Below are 20917 nucleotides of genomic sequence, written 5' to 3' on the forward strand. Positions count from 1 at the left end.
AAGGAGAGGTACAGCTTCCATTTCCGGCTCCCATCCCAGGAAAAGCTGGCAAGACATGCAGACTCTGGGCTTCCCACTGAACTGGGTGCCGTCAAGGGCCTAGCAGGCAGTCAGCACAGGCAAGCAGAAGGTGTCCTGGCTGTGGCCCTGTGGCTGCCCACATGGGACACTTCACTCACACAAGCTGCTCTTTAAGCATCGTTGGGGACAGCAGGCACCAGGTGCCCTTGTAGCTCTGTGCTACACCTCACAGAGCCCCGTGGCCCCAGCTACGACCAGCTGGTGGCCCTGACTGGGCCCCATGCGAGAAGATCCATTGGAAGAGCTGCAAGTGCACTGGAGCCCTGCACCTAGAAGTGTCCCAGGGGGCGGGAATGCCCTGACTGGCCAAGAAGGCCAGGGCGGGCCCCACAGCTCTGGTTGCAGGGTTGGACACGAAGAGGTCCAGAGCTCAGGTTCTCCGCCAGAGAAAGGCAGGGTGGGCAGGGGCAGGGGCTGGAGCCAGTCTGTCCTGGGTCTGAAGCCTCTCAGCGCTGGCAGGGGCCCGTCGGCACACTCAAGCCTTCCTCCTCCAGGAGCAGGGACAGGGACACACCTCACAGGCCTGCCTCCTTTGAGGACTTGGTGGGTCCCTACAGGCAGAGCCGAGCTTCTCAGGTGCCCGCAGCTGCCATCTCCACCAGGCTGGTGCAGGTGGGTCCCTGTGTGCTCTCTCATTTGTTAAACTGACTCCCCCGCCTGCCTGGGGGCAACCCCCCTGGAGCAGTCACTGTCTGGAAGTGGTGAGCTGGAGGTGACAGGTGTGGCTCAAGAGAAGCTGGCAGTTTGATTTGGGGAGCAAAGGTAGAGAAGAGAGAGCATGTCACGGAGTCACACTTGGGCCCGTCCTGTCCCTGTTCTTAGACTCCGCAGCTCCAGGACTCTGGTGCGATTCCTCAGCCCCTAAAGCTCCCTTTCTCATCTGCACGGAGCAGGAAAGGACAGCGGCTCCCCAGCGCTGCCGAGGCCTCTCTCAGGGTCCTGCCCCTGGAGGCTCCCGCCAAGTGCTGGCTCTTTCTCAGACGCTGGTGGGCACGTGCCCAGAGCCACCCACAGCCTCCTCGGCTGCCTGGAAATCGCCACTTTGAGCGGGTTCCCTCTAGCAATCGAGTGCGGGAGGATCAAAAACAAAAGTTTAGGAGAGCAAACGCGTGCTCCACTTTCCGGTTTCAGTGAATGAAACAAAGACTGAAGCATGAAAAACTCTGACCAGCAGGCAGTCAGCTGGGTGACAGCAAAGGGCACCGAGACAGGAGATGAACTGCCTGAAATAAATAAGGGCAGGAACGAAACTGAAAAATATTCCCCAGGTAAACGGACTCTGACGCAAGGCGCCACGCGATGAAGAGGCGATTGCCTAACATGAAATTTGGGAGGTGCAGCTCCGAGGTCAGGCTGGTGGAAGCTGCTGGAATCAGGGGGACCGGGAGCCCGCACTCCACCGGCTGCACCTGCTCCCCCTTTTCCTTCTGAGGTCTACCCCGCAAGGCTGCGCTGGACCCCCCAGGAAGTTTGGCTACTGGGGTCTCAGGGGTCTGGCCGAGGCGCCCGGGGCTCACCTGTCCGCGGGCCTGCTTCCCTCAGTAGGTGGTGAGCAGTTTGAGGAATGGGGCCTGATCTGAATTCGGTTTCCATCCCTCAGAAAGTCAGGATCTTCTGTAGTTGTTCTTGTTTGTGGCGCCATTTGTGGCAAGAGGCAAGGGGAGGAGGGGGGAATTCACCAGACCGTGTCCATATCCCACTGGCTGCTCACATTCCAATTATGAGCAGGACAAAATCCCAGCCCCAAAGCTTAGTGTCTAATGGGAAACAGACACACGGATGAGCAGGGTTGGTAGTCAATTGTAAGGAAGAGGAACGGCTGGGCATGTATAGGAGCACAGGGGACATTTTCCTTGCAATCAGGGAGCAATCAGGGAGGGCTCCCCAGAGGAGGCAGGGCTTGGCCTGACTTTGGAGAATAAAATTTGGTCAGACAGAGAAGGAGAAACAGCCTTACAAAGGAGCTGGGTGGTGCAAAGTTCACTGGACCTGAGTCAGCCAGGTTTCTCCTGGGAATCCTGGCTTTTTCGGGATGTCAAGAGCCATGGCGAGGGGGACACTGGCTAGGAATGAGGTCAGGCTAGGTTCTGCTAGCCACGTGGGAGAGTTTGAATTTATTTCTGCAGGCAATGGGGAGCCATGGAAGGGCTTTACAGCAAGGGAGAAATACAATCCAGTGTCCATTCTCAAAGGCCATTCTGGAAGCTGGGGAGGGAGGAGCCCAGACCCCAGTGAGGACAAGACTCGGTAATATGTGGCTGGGGAGGAGGAAGGAAGAAGCTGTTGAGCTGCAGACTATTTGGGGTTGCTGATTACCTGGATATGGGAGCTGATGTGGGAGGAGAGAGAAATTCCAGAAGTCTGAGGCCAAAAGTCTGAGGACCTGCACTGTCCCTAGCACATTCTTTAAACATCACATAGCTAACTTCCTAGGAAAGTTGCTTGAATTTGCAAAACCTTTGGTTATCAGAGCCAAGGCGGATCCTCAGAGACATTAGGTCAGATCCACTGTTACATAAATAGAGAAACTGAGCCTCCGAGATGTTAGGAGATGGACCTCAGTCCCCTGGCTGGTGAGTGGCAGGGCCAGTCTGAGATCTTTGCCCCCAAATGGCCTGTCTGTTCTCCAAATCCTCTCTGTGCCAGTCCAGATAAACCCTGAAAATAGCCAGAGTCATTTAAGGAAAAGCCTGGAGGTGAGGCTCTGAGTAACCACATTTTTTCTCCGATTACCCAATCGCGTTGAAATTGGCAAGTTTGAGGTTCTGTCTCTCCATGACTCCAATTTCAGCCTCCTCATGGCTGGAGCTTTTTTCTGGGCTGGTGATAATTAGAGGCGATGATAGATACTGCGGGCTCTCTGTGCCCTTGGAGCTGCACAAACAGGGGATGTGCCCAGCATGCTGATGGGTGCCCACCTGGCACTGTGATGTATTCCTGGGAGCCTCAGAGCCCACAGAGGGGAGGGGACACTTCAGGGCTCCAGATCGACACAGTAGATTCCAAATAGAGGGTCCCATTTCCATCCAATCACCAAACAGACTGTTCAGCAGGATCCTCCTCATGTGCCAGGGACTAAAGAATTTGTTCACTGCTCTGCATATACATGTGTGTGTGCACACACATGCACACACATGCATAGGCACACACACACATGCACACTGAATATTCCCACCAAGAATTTGCTATTCTTAAGTAAAAAAAATACTCGGGCCCTTCAGTCTGTAGAATTACAGGACAGCCTTCAACTCAGTCTGGCTCACAATGGCAGAGGCAGATTCATTTCTTCATTCATGTGTCCTTCCTTCCAGCCTGCCTTCCTTCCTGCCTTCTTTCCTTCCTCCTGATGGTCTGGATGTGAGCCCTGACTCCGCCACAAACTCGGGCAGGTTACCTAATCTCTCCAGGCCCCTGTTTCCCCAGACGTAAGATATATAACAGTGCCTGTCTCTTGGGTTCTGAGGGTTAAATGAGAAGCCCATGCAAATGCCTCGGCACACGTTAACTGTGGATGGTTACAACTGTTGCTGCTGATGGCATTATGGTTGTAACCATTCCCTTCTGTGGACACACACGCTGGAGGAAGCATCATTTAGGAGAGATGCTGCTACGAAGGATCCACGGCTCGGGAAGCCACATGTGCATAAAGCAGCACACTGAGAATTTCATCTCAACACTGACTTGAACAGCAGCTTCCCGGGGCAGGGGCAGGCAGGCACACCCATGCTCGAGGCTAAGGGACAACTGACACCGAGAGCCAGAGCCTGGCTGGGGACCGAGTGCCAAGGCCGTCAGTGGGGGTGGCTCTGTCCAACTGGCCAGCAGTTTCGCCCTCTGGGCAGAGTGACTCAGCTGTAAGCATATTCACCTCAAGGTAACTGAGTTAACAAAGTGAACAGGCTGAGTCATTCCGTGAGCTGGACAAAGAGGCGGGACAGTGCCGGCCCCGCACTGAGCAGCAACCACAAGCCAGGTGCTCTCGTGGAGGAGGAGGCTGGTGAGCAGCAGCTTTTCCACCTGGCCCCTCCAGGGCGCTCGGGCGCTTGTGGTTTGGGAGGTGCCAGCGGGAAGTGGGGGTGGGGAAGGGAAGGAAGGGGCTGATGAGGGCAGCCCTACGCTGGATCCACCTGGGGAACTGGGAAGTGGGGTCCAAGTGGACCTCAGATTAAGCCCCGAGGGGCAGCAGAGCGGAGGGGCTTCTGTGTCCATAGCCACTGGTGGGGGCTGCTCCTGAGGACTGCTAACACCCCCCTCCGCCCGCTGTGCACTCAGGCCGTGCAGCCGCCACCATTCTAGAAACAGCCCCAGGCACAAGGTGCCGATGCTGGCACCTCCGTGTCCTCCGCTGTGGCCCTTGACCTGGCAGGTCTGGGATGGGGAGGGGACTGGCAGCACCTGCGTGGTGCCCCGTCCTGACTGTCCATGGCTCACAGCCTAGGAGGGGAGCCTGACCCTTCAGTGTCACACGTGGGCTGGAACTGGACCCGAGACGAGATGTGGTGGGACGGAGAGGCGCCCCCGACCCAGTGGGCATTGGTGAGGGGGCGGGGCTGCCCGCAGGTGCCCAGTAGGCCTGTCCCGTACAGACAGCCCCCGAGGAGGGCTGCAGTCACGCGTCCCTTTGTTCTCTCCCCCATCGATTCGCTCACATATTTATAACTCAGGCTCACTCTCCCCTTCGCTCCCAACATTCGTTATTCACCCCTCTGCTCGCCCTGCCAATCATCGGCTTGCACATTCAGCAGCTCCGTCACCCACTCACTCACGCCCCTGCGTTACTCAGCGACTCCTCCAGGATCACCAGCAACTCCCCAGCAGAAAACGTGCGTTTCCTGACTGTTGGGTGGTCCTTTGAGGGGCGCTGCCACCTGCGCAGTTCAAACCACCCTACCGCCTTAGTTCAAGACAGGCACGGGCACGGGGCAGGTGAAGTCACCCTGAACCAGGGAGGGTGGCGCTCAGGCCCAGCAGGCACTGCAGTGAGCACGCCTGGGGCTGCTTCTGCTCTCTCACCTGTGATTTCCTTGGTCCCGCCGTTGGTGTGCTTAAAGCGATCTCCTTCCACACGGACGCTGGGGCAGAGCACATCTGAGAAAAGCAAGAGGAGACAGAGGCTAATGAGCCAATGGCACCCACAGTCGCTCTGTGGAATGGGACCTCACATGGATCCCCTCCCAATCTCACAGCATGGAGGATGTCCAGTGCCTGGAGCAGATGCAAATATGAACAAGACCTTCTCCCCACCCAGGAGGAGCCGAGCATCCTCCATGAGAGGGAGCCAGACACCAAAACAGTGTGATACATGACAGAAAAGGGCATGGGTTGCTGGGGACCCAGGCACAGAACCAGTGCCCAGCCCGGCAGGTCGAGGTCAGGGAAGCCTTCCTAGAAAGTGAGGCTTGAGGTTCCTCCAACAGGAGCGGTAAGACTGAGCCAGACGCACAAAGACACAGGCAGAGGAAACCTCAAAAATTTACACATGCAAATTCCAAGTCAGTGGGACATCAGTCACACGGGTCATATGTGCTAGGGACCAACCAGAAAGGTGTTGTTTCTGCCACCATAAGGAGCTTTCGGTACAGTCCCAGGAGAATGCAAAACTGCCCAGTCATACAGAGGCAACTGGGTGTTGTGCAGTAAAAACAACTTCACCCCAGGATGTTACATAAATGTCTGTCTAAACATCCTCATGATTCCTCCCTTGAAAGAAAAAGTTGGAAAGAAAAAGCACTCTTTTATTTGCCCTATAAATCCCCGAGAGACCACCAACTTGAACTCGAAAGTCCTGGGTCCCAGTGTGGGCTCCACTGCTATTCTCCTAACCTCTAGGTCTGGCTGTGAGCATCTGTGGTGTGGGAGGCCCTCCGCAGCACCCCTCACCCAGGGCTGCTTTGAGGATTGGGCAAGACCACGCCCGCGACAGGACTGGGGCAGGAGAAGAGGCCCCTCTTAACACCTGAGGCAGCTTAGTGTGGACCCCCCGCCCATGGAGCAACTTGGTTACACACGTTAATATTATAACCACACATCATTAGGCGCATCACCATCTCATCAGCTCCACGCACAATGACCTCTTCTCATATTTGGGGTATAAATGTTCAAGTGTGGGGCAGGTTGGGGCCCCTCTGCCAACCAGCAGTGAGGGGAACAAGTGAGGTCGCTCCTGATTTGGGAGGAGCTATTTTTAATGTTTATCCTAAAAGGCACCAGGAGGTCTGACAAGCCCCAAGGAAGAGGTTATTTTGGAACCAGCACGGAGCTATCTGTCTAGGGCCCAATGAGAGATAGGATGCAGGCGCTGTGCAGTATTTAGAGGGCTCCACCCAGGGCGGCAGCAGCTGCAGGGTGGTGATCAATTGCTTTAACTTGGGCAGCCAGCCAGAGCGATGGCCGAGGACCGTGCGTCATCTAAAATGAGTTGACGCAGAGGTTCTGTCCTTGACTGTGAACGAACCCTTGGAGGCTGGCGACGGGAGCTCAGAGCCACCCATCCTCTTCTCGCAGATATCCCCAGGGGACAGATTGATTTCTGAACCCCAAGGGGCAAGGATGGTCTGAAGACCCTGAATGCAGAAAAGACAGAGTTTTTCAAAGGTGTTAGGACTTGCACTGACGGCTTTAAGGAATCAGACTCCCCACACCAGCTGCCAGTCCTCTTTTGGGGATATCACTAAGCCTCACAGAAGCTTAAGGGGCAATTTATAGCTGACTTTGTGAAGTCAGGACAAACGGCTCCCAAAATACCCTCTCCAGCCAGCTCCCCAGGGCTGTGGGGGTCCTGGGGATCACCGCCCTGGCAGGGAGGTAGGGTTAGCATCCGAAGTCCCTCTCGGCCCATAACCATATCCCTTTGGCCAAGATATGCCCATGTCTTGGATAATGATCTATTTATTTCTGCATTAACACATTTATTCAGACTAAAATATTTATAAAGTTCCAGTCAATTAGGTAGTTCTGGGGACACACGAAAGGGGTAACAGAGAAGTCACAGTGCCTGCCTTCAGGGCACTCGTGGGCTGACTGTGGTGATGGCCTCAGAACACGCAAACACGAGACAGCGTCTGAGCCGCTGAGACACCGCCTTGTCTCCTGGCTTCACAACTGCTCCTTCCCCGCCTTTGAGGATTCTCAGCCTTGAGCCCAAGACCAGGGCCTTGCTCTCAGTCACCCCACCCTGTTTGGAGACCCTCTTCCCGCCCCAGGCCCTAGAGCTGACCGTGCCATGTCGAAGGCACCGGTGCACCTGTCCGCCACCCCAGGGAGTGGGGGTCCGTAGACCTGGCTGGATCTCAGTCCAGCTCCATACCTACACTGGCCTCGCAGCTCCAGGTATGGACAGGTCTTGAATTCACGCAGAACAGAAAGGACTAGTGACACCTGAACTGAAAAGGAAACACTAAACGGTGGACTGGGCCACCTTCCAGGCATGGGCTGCATCATAATGTTGATGAGCCAGCGAGACGAGCTCACCAGCTCCCGGACTACTGCATGAAGGGGAGGGAGACACCATGAGCTGTCAGCCTAATATCATTTCCCAGTGCCTTCTTGGCTAAAAGAATGTCACTCTTGTTCAGAGTGGCAGAGTTTTCAGCCCAAGGAGAAAAGCTGTGGCCGGAGGGTCTAAGACAATGATGGTTACTTTGGAGCCCATCTTTCCAGCCTCTCTTGCAGCTAGGGACGAACGTGTGACCCAGTTCTGGGCAAGAAAACAAACAACAGAAGTTTGCATCAGTTGGGAGAGGAGTGGTTTCTTAAAAAGAGTTTGCTTTTCCTGATGTAAGGGAACAGACATGGTCCGGGCAAGTTTATTTTCCCTTCTTCCTTCTTCAAACGTTGGACATAACATCGTGGGGGGTGGGGAAGCGTGTCGTGCTATGTCTAGAAGAACTGAGGAGAGAAGGCCCCCAACCCCTGGCCTAGGTAAAAAGCACAGGAAAAATGAACCTCTTTTTGTCTTAGGCATTGCAGCTGGGTTTTCCTCATTCGTGGTAGAGTGTATGCCCCACCTGCAGGCATTTCCTTCCTGAGCTGCATTGATGAGCCAGGCTGAAGGATTTGAGGGCCAGCTTCTCCTTCCCAATGACTGAGGACAATTAATGGGGTGGTGAGAGCAGGTCCATTATTTTCCTGGTTAGGGGGCTACTGACAGACTGTGCTCCCTATCCTGATAAATATGGATTCATCGGGCAATCACACAGGATCCGCAGAAGAAGCAGCTCTGGAATTAAGGACACAGGTAAGTTCTTAGAAATCAAAACATGTTCTGCAGTTAGTTCCTGGTCAGTTGGTTGATTTTCCTCCTTGAACACACGAGAGCACTAAAAAGGGCATGGCTGATTACGTTCATGTATTGCCACCTACGGACACACGCTTTTCCCTCTGTCTTTGGGTAAATAGAGCATGTAGGCTTCTGGAGAGAAAAGGGATCTCTCCTCCCACGGTATCTGGGCTCTGTTTCAACAGAAGCCATCAATAGAGGCTGGATTCTGGATGACCAGAGCTGACGCCCCCAGGGGACACACCAGGAATTCACCTTAGTTTCTTTGGGAAAATGTTTCAACTCATTCTCAGTTTACCAAATGGCAAAGGGGAGAGTGTGCTTGCATTTTGGGGGAGGAAGAAGGTTTGCAGAAGACGGTCTCTGGTGTCCTTTGCTTTGTGCTGACACACCTGCGGTTCTGTCTGGAGAACACACAGCCAGCCATCCCCTGGCTCTCAGCCAAGAGTGTCTCCAATTGGGAAAAGAGGGTGCTGGCAATTATTGAGCCCCTACTGTGTTCCCATCACCCAGCTGGGGACGTCATCCACAACAACCATTCTAGGAGGTCAATTTGTTCCCATTACACAGATGTAAAAACTGAGGCTAAGAAATTCATGAGACAGGAGTGCCTGAACTTAAATAAAGATCTACCTGCCTCTAGAATCTAGGGGTAGAGATGGCGGCCCCAGTCCAGATCAGCAGGACCAGGGGAAGCAGGGAGCGGAGGCTGAGGGCTCAGTGAGCAGGGAGGGGAGGCAACCCCTGCCCATCCATCACCTCAAGGCAGCTGCTGCTGAGGACAGCTCACCGCAGAAGAGATGATGACATTTCAAGTGGGCAGGGAAGAGGCGGAGGAGGGAAGAGATGAGTCAGACAGCAGCAGACGCAGGGCACAGCTCCTCCGCAGCTCCAGGGCCAGCCGGAAATCGTCCACACATTCCCACTTTGTAGAGCCAGTGGGCACCGAGCCAGGCTCCGGGCCTGGGATGATACGAATAGTGGTTACAATCCCAACGGCTCCCGGGGACTGAGCTCCCCACGCCCAGGCTCTGGGGACTGTGCCTGCCCTGCTGGGGGATGAAGTTACTTCTGTGAGTAGCAGACAGGCATGCAGACGGCCTGCTCTGAACCAGACGCTGAGTACATTGACACACTTAATCCAGCCCTCGCCACGACCTTACAGGATAGGTGCTACTGTTTACAGAAGTGCAGGAAAGGCACAGAGAAGTGGGAAACAGACCAGGAAATGGTACAGCCAGCAAGCTGGCTCTACTGCCCCAAGCAGTCTCTCCAAGGTCACCTGCCCAAGGTCACCCAGCCCATCGGGCTCCAAGTCTGTCTGTCTCCAAAGCCTGCACAGCCAGCCAGCCAGCTTGCTACCTCGAGGGGCCCCTTCTGCCTCTGGACAGCCCCGACTTGTAGAAGGGCCTTGCTCACTCTGAGCTGATAGAATTCAGGTGCTTTCTGAGTCTGGCCCGCTTGTGCGCGCTTACATGCAGCTGGGACTGGGAGCCCCGGGTGGGCAGACTGCAAACGCATCAGCCTGCCCACTGCTGGCCCAAGCCCCCAACGGGTCCCGTTCTCTCTCACCAAAGCCAGTTAGACGGTTCAGTGCAGCCGCATGCTCCTCCCACTCCCTGAACTTCTCCCGCTGAGTCTCCCTGGACCCCAGCAGGTCCCTCCTCAAGAGGAGTGGGAAGAGTAAGGCCTCATAGGAGCCATAAGAACCTACGAGCACCCGCATCGCTGGAATTGCACTCCCGCTGGCGGGACGGAGGGGCGTGCGGAGGATCCGCACGGTGTTTAGCGTGCTCTTCAGCATTCTCCGCGCTACTTACCACACCCATTTTGCCAATAAAAAACTGAGGTTAAGGGAAGCTGGAGGACCTATTGAAGTCACACCTCTAATTAGTGGTGGAGACAGAATTCAGACTCAGCACGACTCCAGCACGCTCACCACCTCAAGCCCGCATGCATGCGGGTGTCTGGAAGGACCTACATGGCATTTCAGCTGCCCTTCCTCTGAGGGCAGAACTTGGAGGATTTTTCTCCTTTTTACTTTTCCATACATTGAGCCTTGAACAACACGGGGTTAGGGGTGCTTACCCCCCACAGTGGAAAAGCCAGGATAATTTTTGGCTTTGCATCTGAGGTTCCAGCCCCCGCGGGCGGAAAACAGTATTTCTGCGCTCCCGACTTCAGATTCCCAAGCACAACAGCAAATGCTGTTTTCCATTGAGGTGGATCAAATCTGCAGATGTGAAACCACAGGTACAAGGGCAGACAAACCTACATTGTTCAAAAGTCAACTGTATTTTCAAATTTGCTATAAAGGTTTACACATGACTTCCTACCACAGTTTTTTAGGTTATCATTACCATTATTTTTTAAAAGTGGACCTGAGCCAGGCCCTGGGGTCCTAGATGCTGAAGCTGCTGGAGGATCCAGGGGGCCCAGCAATAGGCAGTGGCCACATGGGTTCTTTCCAGAGGTGAACTTTGAGTCCTGGGGGGCTGCTGAGCCTGCATGAGGAGACCTGGACATTGACAGAGGGCCTCATGGTGATCAATACGCACTGTTGTACCCAGGAGCCTCCTGCCAGGTGGACAGGCCCAGAGTTTTAGGGAGCCACCATGAGACAGACAGACAGCTAGGCAGACAGATGGCAGAGCACTCTGAACACTGGTCAATGGATACCTGCCCACGCTGGGAGGGTCAGTGGTGGGGGCCAGGAAACACCCCAACAAGGAACAAGGAGGGACCAGAACTGCAACCTTGGTGGAAAAGGGTAGGCAAGCACTCTCACCTCTGCTGTGCACCAGCTGCCAGGCAAAGCAGCTTCTATATCTGTGCTCTGATTTCACAGCAGGTCTGGGATGTGGGTGTGCTCACATGTGGAGAAGCTGAAGCTCAGAGAGGTTAAGTAACTCATCCAACATCACACAGCTGGCAAGTGGCAGAGGCAAGAATTGAACCCAGGCAGTAGGGCTTGAGCATTGAACATGGGGCCTTTATTCTACCCACACATCTCGGCACTGGAAAGCAGTCTGCAAACATAGCAATAAGCAGCCTGTCACTGACAGCTGCACTGCCCTGAGGTCACACGACAGTCTCATTTAACCCCTCCCAGCCCTGCAGGGCAGATACAAGCCTCCATATTTTACAGGTGGATACAGAGGCCATCCAGCTGTAAAGAAACAAAGACTGCTATTAAGTCACGGTGTGGACTGAGATGAAAAGAACACCACCCAAGGTTCGGGCTGCACCTCCACCTCCTGTCCTAGGCCGTCCCGGAGATTGCTGGCCTGCGTTTCGCTTCTAGGCCAAAGGATACCGGCACCAGCTGCCTCCCCAGGTGCCCAGTCCCCTCGCTGACTGACGGATGGAAGATGTGGTCAGGGTGCCCAGAGTTTGAGGGGGTGTTCATGTGAAGGTTTCAGAGGCAGCCTGGTGGAAAGTAACAAGCTATTGCTACAAAGAAATGTCCCCCTGGACCTGCTGACAGCTGCGAGCACTGGGGCCACGAGACCAGGGCCACACATCCTCTGGCTCAGGAGGAGCGGCGCTGCCTGAGGCCTGTGGGCTAGGTTCTGTCACAGCTGGGTCCTTCCTGACACAGCTTTTGATTGGAAAGGGTGCCAATTTGCTTGGAACCTCCAGAGACAAAGGAAGCAGTGACAAGAAAGGCCCTGCCAGGGCCATCTCTCATCTTCCAGCCCCAGCAGGTGCCTGCTCCCTGGTGTAAACTGAGGCTGAAACAGGACCCTTGGGGGTGCATGTCTCCTAGGTGGGTGGAAAAGTCTGCAGTCTGCAGACCTCACCTAGAAAATGTCCATTTCTCCTTCTATGTCTGTGTCCAGACCCAGAAATAGGTGTAAAAGTTTGTGGGTGTTTTTTTTCCCTATTCAAGGTCATCCTGAAGGTTAAATGGGATAATGTATGGGAAGTTGTTGGCATGACACTGTCAGCATAAGAAACATTCAAACCTATGAAGAATTTTTGTGAGTCTATTTGAGCCAAAATGTTGATAATTGCCAGGAAGCAAAATCTCAACAGTTTGAGATGATGCTCTGGAGGATGGCAGTTTTACACCTTGTTTTATACATTACAATCAAAAGAGGAGACCTAAGTGGGTTACATGAAACCCATGGGTGATAGATCAGGGAGGAGGGAGAAAGCGAAGGGGGGAAGCTCTGAGATTGGATAGGAAGTAAAATGATGGACACACACGTCTTTGACTTAGGCAGGTACAGAACAGTTAACAGTCAGCAATTAACTCAATAACAACGAGGGGATTTGTGGTCTCCACAGAGCCATACCTGTGCTTTGAGGGGCCCAGAAAAAGGAAAATCACTCTGACATTCCAACAATTTGTTATTGTAGATGTAAGAAGACAATAGACAGGCTCAGTTAAGGTAAAGGTTGACTTTTGTCTGGGAAGATTCTAGCCTTGGACATGACTACTCACCATAAACTGCTTTTAATTAATAAGTTTTAATTTCAGACCAAGCTTTGTAGTTACTTTAGGTCTCTAGGTTTGCAAGGCTGCCACTCAGGCCTCCCTGAGCTACTTAGGTTAGCATGTGGCCCCTTTTCATCCACAACACCTGGCATCTAATACAGGCTCATTCATTCATTTAGCCAACACATATTTGCCAAGTGCCTGGCACATACGTCCTGGCGTGAAGAACAAACATGCAAACACGCAGGTGAGGTGGCCCTGCCCTCTTGGTGCCAAAGAAGGAGGCAGAGATCAAACCAGGAGACAGACACAGAAAGCAAGCTGGCATCACGCGATCAGTGCTGTGTCTGAAGCTCTGGGAGATGTGATGGGGCGCTGGGTGTGGGGTCCAGGACCCACGTCAGATACACTGGTCTGGGCAAACTTTTCGACTAAGGACACTGGAGCTGAGAGCTAACAGGGGTGGGAACCAGCCAGAGGAAGAGCAAACAGGCAGAAGGTTCAGGCCAATGCAGAGCCTGAGGAGGGAGGGGCTGCCTTGACCTGGGGGCTGGCAGGGAAGCTCCCCCAGCTCAGGAGGAGTGAGGGGGGGAGGCGGCGGGGAGATGCTGGGTCAGAAGCAGCCTCATCTTAACCCCAGGCAGGGTTTGGAATTCAGGGCAACAAAGAGATGGCATGCCCCGGGTACCAAGTGTACTCTCAAAGCCAGGGAGAAGGTAGGGGTAGTTACTGTGTGATTTCAAATGTCCCTGGTCCCTCAGACCTCCTTCCTTTTCTCCAGGGGAAAGTCCCAGGGGCCAAGCACCAGTAGGTGTCACCAGAGACTGCAAGGACCTCCTCTAGGAAGGGCTCCTGACTTTGACTGGAGAATTGCCGGTGCAGAGACAGTGCTTCTAGTCTTGGGAGTGGATGAGGTGCCTCAGAGGCAGAGACAGAAGAGAGGAGTCTCCAAACTAGGTCTTAGTGCCAGCATTAAAATATGCAGGACATGAAGAGAAAATGGCAAAGGAGGGGAGGCTGGTGAGACAGGAGAGCCAGAGAGAGAGGCGGCCCAGAGGTCCATGGCGGGAGCGTTTCAGGCAGCAGGGAGCAGTGCACAAGTCAAATCCTGCACATGTCACAAGACTAGGGCGGCGAGTACCACGGGATTCGACATCGGTGCACAAATCCTGGGCGCCCTGAGCAGTGGGGCAGCGGCCTGAGTCTAGGGTTCGAGGGAGACAGCAGGGCTCGCGGCTGTCAGCCCTGGTTCTGGGGGGATTCTAACCTCAGAATCTTCCCCGACCTCTGGTTCTAGGGGGATTCTAACCTCTAGTGACTGATGAGGGTGCGCCAGGAAACGCGCCTGCTCCCAGTCCTTCCGGAGCATGTCTCTGCTATACAAACATCTCCCTCCATAATGAGTTTTAAAATTATTTTCACCAAGAAAGCTAATTACTCTACTTCAAGCTCATTATTCCAAAGGACTCGACAGTGTTGAAAATACCTCCTAATATCAGTGTAAGCAGGAGGTGGTAGGTCGAAGGCAGAAAGGAAGAAAGCAAGACCAGATATTGCACCTCTTGCCCTGAGCATATACTATTCCCTCCAACTCCAATGTGAGTTTCAGAAGAGAAAATAGAGGCTCACAAGATTAAGTGACATGTCCCCAGGTAACAGGACCCATATTCGGGGTCCAGGATTCAAGCGCAGGTGTGTCTGATTCCCGTTCCCCCCCTCTCTGCCTTACAGGCTGCCACGTGGGCCGCCAAGGGGAAAGGCAGACCAGCGTGGGGTCCATGCTCGATCTTCAGAACAAGGGTTCTGGGGCCCCATGGACCCCTTTAATGAACAGAATTGGTGATACTGTCACCTGACAGATGAAGGGAGGGGACCAGAGTGCGTGGTCAAGGCCAGCAGTGGGCAGGATGGAGGGCAGGCCCCTCGGGACTGCTGGACACTTGTGTTCTGAGGGAAGGTACTGCCAGGCTGGAGGGGCAGGACTCGAAACAATGTGTCCTGAGTGTCCACCCTCTGCTGGAACATGATTGTGACTGATGATAAAAAGGCCACAGGGGATAGAAAGGGCAAAAGTCCCTGCCCTCCTGAAGCTCACACTCCAGAGGATTCCTTTCAGTTCTCTCAGGGGTATCATTCCCAATTTACAGATAAACAAATAGAGGCTCAGAGAGGCTGCAGGACCTATCCATGGTAGAAGTGGCAGGGGTAGGATTCGCACCCAGATCTGGTTGAAGTGCACAGCCCCCAGTGCCTGCCCAGCGCACCCTAAAGTCCCTCAGGTAAAAGATGAACATCACAGGACAGGCTCGCTCGCAGCCAAGTTCAGCTGTGAGGAATGAATGAGAGAGGCACTTCTTTTTGGAATTAATATTTTGGCAACATAAAATCAGACTTCTGGATCAGGAAAAAGTCTGAGTGACCCTATAGTCCAGCCCTCTCACTTAGGAATCTGATGTCAGCGAAGGGAAGGTGACTCAGGTGCAGCCCCCCACAGGCCCAGGCCCCCATCAACACCCCCCTGTGGTCGCGTGGCCACAGCCTCCATCCTGCTCCTCAGAGGCCCCCTGCGGCAAAGCCGGGGAGCACCACCCGCCAGGGGTCAGTCAGGAGCTTCTCCTCTAGTTTCAGTGTGTTTTCGGGAACACTGGTCCTGGGATGATGGCATATGTCTTTCAGTGCCGAACTCTCCCCCCAAGACTTTGCCTTCCGTCTCTGATGCAAAGCCTCTGATCCAATTCACTGCCCTGGATGGGAGTTTCATCAGCTCAGGGCTGGTGGGTGATGGAGGAAAGACTGGGCTCAGGAACAAACATCTCTTTAAGCTTCCTCCCCACTGTCTGTTCTGTTGGTTCCGTGCTGGGGGGTGACCTTGTGCCCATTTTGTGTGGCACCCCACTTCCCAACCCCCTGGAGGCCGTTTGCTCAATTCCAGAACTGAATCCACTCTTAATAGCGACCCCCAGGTGCTAACAGGGATTAGTCAAAGAAAGTAGGTCAAGTGCCACATTCAGTCCTAAGGCCGGTAGACTCCCAGAACAGTCCTGTTTCTACTGTTCATTCTCACCTGGGACCCGGCTGCTGAGTCAAACGTCACCTGAGCCCAGTCTTTCCTCCATCACCCACCAGCCCTGAGCTTCAGAGGATGGAGGGGAGGGGGCATCCCCAAGGACTTTATCAAAAGGTGCCAGCTCCCAGCTGAGAGACTGGGGGCAGACCTGCAGGCGCGAAGGGGGAAACCTCCCTTCTTCCTGCAAGGATGGATTATGAGTAGATGGCAGGCACAGTGCACATCTGTCATGAATCCAGAGGAGGCTGGCAAGACAGCTCTCTGGCTCCCTGGCCCCTGGCAAGGACACTTTCTGCAGTCAAGGTGGAGGAGAGAAAGTGAGAAACGCTGTGAAGAGACCCAGGCTGTGGTGGCAAGCGCTGACCCCAAGTCACTCTGGCCCCATCACCATCATCGCTCCCCTAAGCCTCAGAAAAACAGAGGACTGGCTGAAAAAGCCCCAAAGATCTCTCTCGGGGCATTCCCGCCTCCACCCGTCTCTGTGGTTCTCAGGGGAGATGGGCAAACAAGATAAGGTGCTATTTATTTTTTCTAGTCATGGCCACATTCTCTCCATTAGTATGTGGCCTGGAACCAGACATATTTGCATCCTGGCTCAGGGTCATGTCCCCAGAATCAGAACACCAGTGACAAAGGCAGGCCACAGGGACAGAACGGCCAGAGCCCTCAGGAGAGGGCAGGGGTCAGGCTCAGCCTTCTAATGCCTTGTGGGAGCCGACAGCAAGGCCAAGGACCCCTTCCCTGGGCCCAGGCCTCTGGGCAGAGGTGGCCCTGGCCAGCCCCGCTCCTCGTTTGCTCTCCTCTCCCGAGGGTTGGTGGAGGTGGGTTCCTGGATTAGCCGCTGGCTGCATTCCTGTGGGGACTTTGGTGGGCTGGCGGGAATCACAGCCAAATGCCAATGAGGGACAGCTGGGCGGTCTTTCTCCTTCCCCAGACAGAGCAGCTGGTACAGGCAGGGCTGTAACTGGCCAAGGAGCTGAGACCTAGGGGAAGGGGAGGGGGAAGGGAAGGGGCCCCCACTTGGGAGGTGGAGCCACTGCCCAAGAGCACTCCCACCCAAGGCACCCACCTGGGCCTGCTCCTCCCACTGCAATCTGCCCCCATCTCTGAGGATTTGCAGCCAACTGGGGGGGGCAGCCTGGGGTGAGCATAAGGAGGAGGGGTCACCTGCGCTGCGCACCTCCTTGGCTGTGGATCCCCCTGCCTGCAGCCCGGGCCCTGCTGCACTAACTGGTCCCCACACTTGAAGAGTGAAGCCACTGGGGGCCAAGCTGCCCCTCTCACTGCGGCCCAGTCTTTCCAGCCTCAGTTTCCTCCTGAGAGCATTGCTGTGTGCTGGGTTATCAGTCCAACCCTCTACCCATATTTCCTGACTTCCAGCCAGCCCCCACCTGCCCCATGCTCCGGCTCACGTCACTGACTTGCCCTCCTGGCTGTGTGGTATGAAGCATCACATTTACGTCTCCTCTGTGACAAGGCCAGGACAAGGGTGAGGCCAGCGAGGGCCCAGGACCCACCATCTAAAGAGTCCTCACCCCAGGTGCCCACCATGGCATTGTAGGACCCCTAGCGTGAGCACCTCCTAAAAATCGGGTGCCTCATGGCCTTGCCCGCATCCCACCCTACTTCTTGGGGTCTCCAGCTCTTTCTGTGAATTTTCTACAGGCACGACCTCAAAACCACTTAAAACACAGTGAGTTCAAAACAAGGAAGAGCTTTTTCCTGCTACTCGCTGCTCCCCCAGTCTCCCCAAGAATCGGCTTTGAGTCCCTTCCCCTCGCCCCACTCCTCTACGTTCTGTATCCAAATATGTGCCCTCTGGGAACTTCCCTCTGTCTCCGTGCCTCGCCCTGGGCCCCGCCATCTCTCACTTTTCGTACCTGAATGCATTTCATCTTCACGGGAGCAGATGGGATTAGTATACCCATATCACAGATGAGGAAACCAAGCACAGAGGTGAAGTAATAAGAGATGATAAATGGCGAACGCAGGACTTCTAACCCAGGCCCGCCAGCCTACACCTCCAAGCACTGACCTATGATATAAATGGCTGGAACTCAGGAGTCTAGAGGAAGGGAAGGAAAAGCCCTCTCTAGCCCAGAATTTTAGCGCGTCCTCACTACAGGTTGGCTGGCTCCCTCTTTCTTTTTTTACTTTCTTTCTTTAGAAGTCCTCAAGGCCCTTTGTGGCCTCCAATCAACAAACATCTTTGGAGACAGTGCCCTCGACACCCCTGGGCAGGCCCTGCCATCCACCTGGTGACAATGGCCTGTGTTGTTTGACACTGGAATCACCTGCTGCCCAGCCAGGGCTCCCAATCAGACATCTCGTCACCCCTCCCTGCGTGTGAACTCTGGTGTCAAATTCCCACAAAGCAATCGGAGGGTGATAAGCTGGTCGGGGGCTCATCAATCAAGACCCCAACCAGCCTGGGCCCCTCTCCCTCTTTCCAGAGCTGGTGTCTGGGGGCAGGGTAAGGGGATCAAGGTCTCTGAAGTCCATTTCTCCCTGAGTGCTAATGTACAAAGGAATGGTGCCGAATGGGTCATGTTCACTGCCTAGGCCTCAGTGTTTGCGGCGAGGACAAAGGAGGAGAGGTGCGAGCATGGGAATGGGCACCCGGAGCTCACTGGGCTGGCTGTGCCTTCTCTGGGCTCCGGTGATGCCTCTCTGAAGTCGGGATTTAGATGCACTCAGGCCGCCTGAGCTAAGGACGTTCATGGCATTGCTGCAATGGGTCTGCTTCCTGTTTCCAGATGACAAAACTGAGGTTAAGTCTCCTGCCCAAAGCCACACAGCTGATAAACAACCTAGCCTAGCATATTGCAAAGATTATATTCTCTCAATTTCATTTTGTTGCCTCCCTGAAAAAAAAAGAAAGAAAAATAAAGAAAACATAAGGCAATGCCACCCCCGGACCCAGACGAGCCTTAAGGCCTCTCGAAGGACCAAGACCCTCTCAGACCCCGTGCCTCTCTTCTAAGCCACTGCCTTCCCTGCCCAAGCAGCCCAGGACTACTTCCAGCAGCGCAGCCGCACAGCAGACCTGCTCTCCTGCGGGGAGTCAGAGGCCCGGGGCTGTGTGGGGCAACTATGTGGGGTCGTGCGTGGAGCTTAATCTGTATCTCATCTCAGGTGTCCTCACACGTGCACATGAGGCCCCCATGGTGCAAGACCAATGGCACAGGAGGTGTACGAGAAGGGGGCTAGGCCATGGATTAGGGCTGGGGTCAGGGTGCAGCTCTCCTGGGCACCGTGTCCCTGCACGTTGCTTAAAGCGGCCCAAGGATTCCAAACACGGACCTGCCTTCCAGGCCCCTGGTTAGAACAAACAGTGGAGCATCTTCTCCGGGACACTTTTAAACTTTGTAACTTATAGATGCAGAGTGGCTAGCAGGCAGGCCTTCTCTTGTTCTCTGGCCCAGGCCTCCCATGGGTCAGGATTGCCCCAGTGTGGAGCAGGGTTTGGCCAGATGCTCAGCTCCGACGAGCAGAGACGGTGAATGGAGGTGTTCAGATCTGCATTCTGGCTTCATGTACCCCGGGTCTTACTCCCAACTGGCACAGCCTTGCTCTGGCCCATGAATGCCTCCCTTGTGGCCCACCCAAGCACAAGATGGGACTTGGGGGTCTGAGGCAGAAGGTGGGTGGAGGAGAAAACACCCCCACTGAGCAGATGCTGAGGGGTCCCAGGACTCTCCCTGCCAAGGAGCACCGATTCCTGCTGCCAGGCTCCCTCAGGGCAGCCCCAGGGCACTGTTAGCCCAGAAAGCCCCTTGCCCACTTCTTACATCTGATAGTTAGACTGATGTAAATAAGAACCTTTATTAAAAATCAACCAGCAAGCAAAACACAACATCTATGTGTCTGTTACAGCAGCAACCCAATTGACTAGTCAGATTTCTAGAAAGTGGGAGTAGGGATTTCACAGGTACAGACAGACGCTCCAGTGCCCTGGTTTTTATAAAACCACATTTTCCTAAGCAGCTGCATGGAGGCTGCTCCAGGGTGAGGAGCCTGAACACCCATTTCGGTTCCTTAGTGTGCGTGTGCACATGTGCACACGCGTGCATCTGAGTGTGCGGGAGTGGGCATGCACGTTTGTGCCCCTGTGTGTTCGAGCGTGTATGCGTGTCTGTGTTGGTGTAAGTGTAGCTGTGTGTGTGCACCTGTATTTGGGTGTGGACAGACTCTAAGAAAGCAGGGTCTCTAATTAAAAGGACGAAGACTGACACGTTGTGCAGTTAAACACGTCGCCTAGAACATGCCACTCTGACAGCTGCATCCTCCAGCCCCAGCAAGTGCGAGGCCCACCAGAGCGCTGCGATTCATCAGCCACAGCTCTTGGAAAGCCCCTAATCCTAGGTAACCCCGAGCCCCACAGGACGCCAGCAGTGTGGAAGGAGTTAGTCGGGACAAGGACGGCCTCGGGGGGAGAGACACCGACGCGCAGCATCCCCTGTGCGTTTAATTACAGGGAGGCATGCTGCGGAGAGACACTGGCTTATGCAGAGTGCCCGTGCATATGTGTGCAGACTTTTTGCAAGTACCAATTTAGTGGTGGCCACTGTAGTTTGTCCTTCTATCAACTCAAAATTGAAGCCACTGTGTGAAAGTCACAATCAAAGCCCCATGAGCTAGAACGCTGAAGACATAATCCCAGCAGCAGTGGCTGAGGCTCAGTTTGGGGAAAACTGAGGAAATAGTAATACATGATCCTTAGAGTTGAGTGGGACACACTCGTTCTAAAGAGCAAGATGGGGCCACACTCCCTGGTCCAACGGAGGTAAAGGCAGAGCCATTTGGTTCTGATACATGGGTCATATAGTGTTAGGTGCAGACAGGAGGCAGGGACACGCACCCAGGGCTCCCAGGGCCTGGCTGGCAAAGCCTTCATGATGTAAACAAATTAAAAATAAATGATGGGTGGTTTTTAGTGTTTCGTCAGTTTCAGTCATTTTCTAATAAAATTTCTCAGCTCATAATAAGAATTAAACAACCCAATTACTATTTCTAGGGTGACCTCGATCATAACAAGCTTTTCCAG

At 54.3% G+C, this 20917-nt stretch overlaps 1 protein-coding gene across 1 annotated transcript in view; it reads right to left on the bottom strand.

Annotated features, from left to right (window-relative positions):
* Positions 1-20917, bottom strand: part of COL22A1 (collagen type XXII alpha 1 chain) — a 195917-nt gene that overhangs the window by 147424 nt on the left and 27576 nt on the right. The window contains exon 4 of the mRNA XM_087825208.1: positions 5095-5169. Within this exon, the coding sequence (XP_087681334.1) occupies positions 5095-5169 (75 nt within the window). The remainder of the gene's footprint in view (positions 1-5094; positions 5170-20917) is intronic.

The sequence above is a fragment of the Miniopterus natalensis genome, chromosome 16 (assembly GCF_054644295.1).
Source record: "Miniopterus natalensis isolate mMinNat1 chromosome 16, mMinNat1.hap1, whole genome shotgun sequence".
Taxonomy (NCBI): Eukaryota; Metazoa; Chordata; class Mammalia; order Chiroptera; family Miniopteridae; genus Miniopterus; species Miniopterus natalensis.